General features: G+C 57.3%; 3 protein-coding genes across 3 annotated transcripts; 2 read left to right on the plus strand and 1 right to left on the minus strand.

Moving 5' to 3' along the window:
• Positions 1 to 387: 387 nt before the first annotated feature.
• Positions 388 to 948, plus strand: Tco025E_09661 (uncharacterized protein; the record flags this gene model as incomplete). The annotated part of the gene is made up of 1 exon (XM_029376472.1): positions 388 to 948. One exon carries the CDS (start codon positions 388 to 390, stop codon positions 946 to 948), a length of 561 nt encoding a protein of 186 aa, XP_029223422.1.
• A 59-nt stretch (positions 949 to 1007) lies between these two features.
• On the minus strand, positions 1008 to 1316 carry Tco025E_09662 (uncharacterized protein; the record flags this gene model as incomplete). Its single annotated transcript, XM_029376473.1, has 1 exon — positions 1008 to 1316. The coding sequence occupies one exon, from the start codon at positions 1314 to 1316 to the stop codon at positions 1008 to 1010; it is 309 nt and encodes a 102-aa protein (XP_029223423.1).
• A 396-nt stretch (positions 1317 to 1712) lies between these two features.
• Positions 1713 to 2072, plus strand: Tco025E_09663 (uncharacterized protein; the record flags this gene model as incomplete). The annotated part of the gene is made up of 1 exon (XM_029376474.1): positions 1713 to 2072. One exon carries the CDS (start codon positions 1713 to 1715, stop codon positions 2070 to 2072), a length of 360 nt encoding a protein of 119 aa, XP_029223424.1.
• Positions 2073 to 2113: the final 41 nt, after the last annotated feature.

Raw genomic sequence — 2113 nt, forward strand, 5'->3', positions numbered from 1 at the left:
TTCGTTTCTTGCACGTGTCCAGACGCACAAAGGAACTGTATATGTGTATATTCATTACCTGCACGAATAAAAACAAAACCTCTCCCCTGTTGCATGAGCCCACAGATCCCTCCCATCTTTCGTGCAGCATTCGGGCTGCGCTTCAAAGGGACAGTTACGTCAAGACCGTGCGGCACTGCAATGCGGCCGCCATCGCGCGTGTGTGGGCGGCAAAAGCAAACAAGAGGAGTGCGTTGCCCACGACTGTGTGTATAGCAGGCGACCAATGGAGGCGAAAACAAAAACAAAAAAGACCTTAGGGTGCTGTTTATTCCAACAAATCACAATCTGCAAGTGAAAATGGAATGAAAATGAGGTTTAAAAAAATAAAGGGGGCCTCCAAATGCAATGCAATGCGCGGCGTTGGACAATGTTATAAATATTGTCACTGGGGTGTCGCAAATGCACTCTCCCTCGTGCATTCAGCAAAAAGCCGCCGTGCCCCACAGCCCCAGCAATGCGCGCAGCAACAGCCGAGACACACGCCTACGCAGAGTGCCGTCACCTTGTCCTTCATCGTGCTTCAAGTCTGCACTGTGCTTGGACGCACCGGAACTGTTGCCTGGCCGAGAAGTGTCGGGGGTGTTCTTCGCGGGAGACTGCTCGGTCCCGCTGGTTGGAACAGGGCCGCTGCCTGAGCCTGCTGCCGCGTTTGGGGCGGTGTCCCTCGCTCGTGGGGCAGGCATTTCACTCCCGCTGGCTTCTTCGGGGCCAACTCCAGGTGCCCCGATGTCTGCGCCTCTCACTGGTGACACCGCAAGCGGCGGAGCACTGCTGCCGGTGCTTCCCTCGTGCGCAGCACCATCGCCACGCCCTTGGAGAGCGGCGTCGACGTCGTTGGGCTGCATCGCGGGATCAGGCCCCTTCCCACCACCGCTGTGGGTATCGCTGAGGCCTAGTGCATTTTGACCGGCTTCTCATTGCCCAGTGGCGGAATAGCGCAACTGGTGAGTGCGGCACCGCCCGGCTCAGCCGCAGGTCAGCACGCGGTTGTGCAGCAGGACGTTGGCCTCCGCCACACGATGGCTGGGCTCTGCGCCCTCCGCCCCCTCGCCGCCAAAGTATAAGTGCGAGGCCCTTTTCGAGGTTAGCAGAGTGCCATTACAGCCATTACGGTACGTAGTGTTCTTCCCACCATCGTCGAAACAGCATTCACCCTGTTGCAGCTGTGGTGCCACTCTCACCGGTGCGTTTGGCTCCCACGTAACGCATGCATCCTCATCTTCAGTAAACGTGACAGTAGAACAATAAATTACGTAGTTGCACCTCTTCTTCATTTTTTTTTTCGCTTGTGTACGACAATACCACGAGCAGAGTGCTCTCTGTGTCACTCATCTTCACACCCCTAACAAAGGCAGAGAGCTGCCGCCGTCCTTCTCCGGCACCGCGTGGATGGTCACCGTCGCCCCAGGCGTGAAGTCGTTGCTCGCAAAGCAGTACGGCTGCTTCCGCCCCAGTTTCCCCACGGGCCACTCTGCTCCTGCTCCATCGCCTCGGAGCGTCACAGGCCTCCCCGTTGTGTCTGCCACTGCCCCATTCGTTGCGGTTGTGTTCACGCAGAGGTACTCGTCCCCCCACACAGTCCGATCCAACGTGCTGGAGACTATACCAAGAAGCCCTCAGTGAGGGAATAGGACATTTACACACACAGTTTATTGTCAAGGCGGCGTCGAATGCAGTCCAACGCCCCCACCACAGACTTTATCTGCTCCAGCTTCCGAGCCAGGCTCACAGCGGCAATGTTGTATGAACTTCCAGTCTTCTTCGCTTACAGTGCAACCAACTCCTTCGCGTCGCTTTTGTACGGCAGGGAACCCGCTGCAGCGTCCTCCTCCTCACCTGACATCGGCCCAACTTCATGCACACGGGCATTGTCGGTAAACTCAAAAATGCAGCCGAGCCTTTTCTTTGTCCATGTTTCCCTTTTCCTTGAAGACACCGGCGCGGTGAGGGGGGAACACCTGTTTTCCCGCGATGTCTGCAGGGGTGGGGCCGCTCTGGACGCCTTCTCCTTTTCGCTCACGCTTCAGTGAGGTGCCTCAGACACCAGTAATCGGCTCGCCGCCTGCACACC

The sequence above is a fragment of the Trypanosoma conorhini genome (genome assembly GCF_003719485.1).
Source record: "Trypanosoma conorhini strain 025E chromosome Unknown Tco_14.4_contig_01214, whole genome shotgun sequence".
In the NCBI taxonomy this organism is placed as follows: domain Eukaryota; phylum Euglenozoa; class Kinetoplastea; order Trypanosomatida; family Trypanosomatidae; genus Trypanosoma; species Trypanosoma conorhini.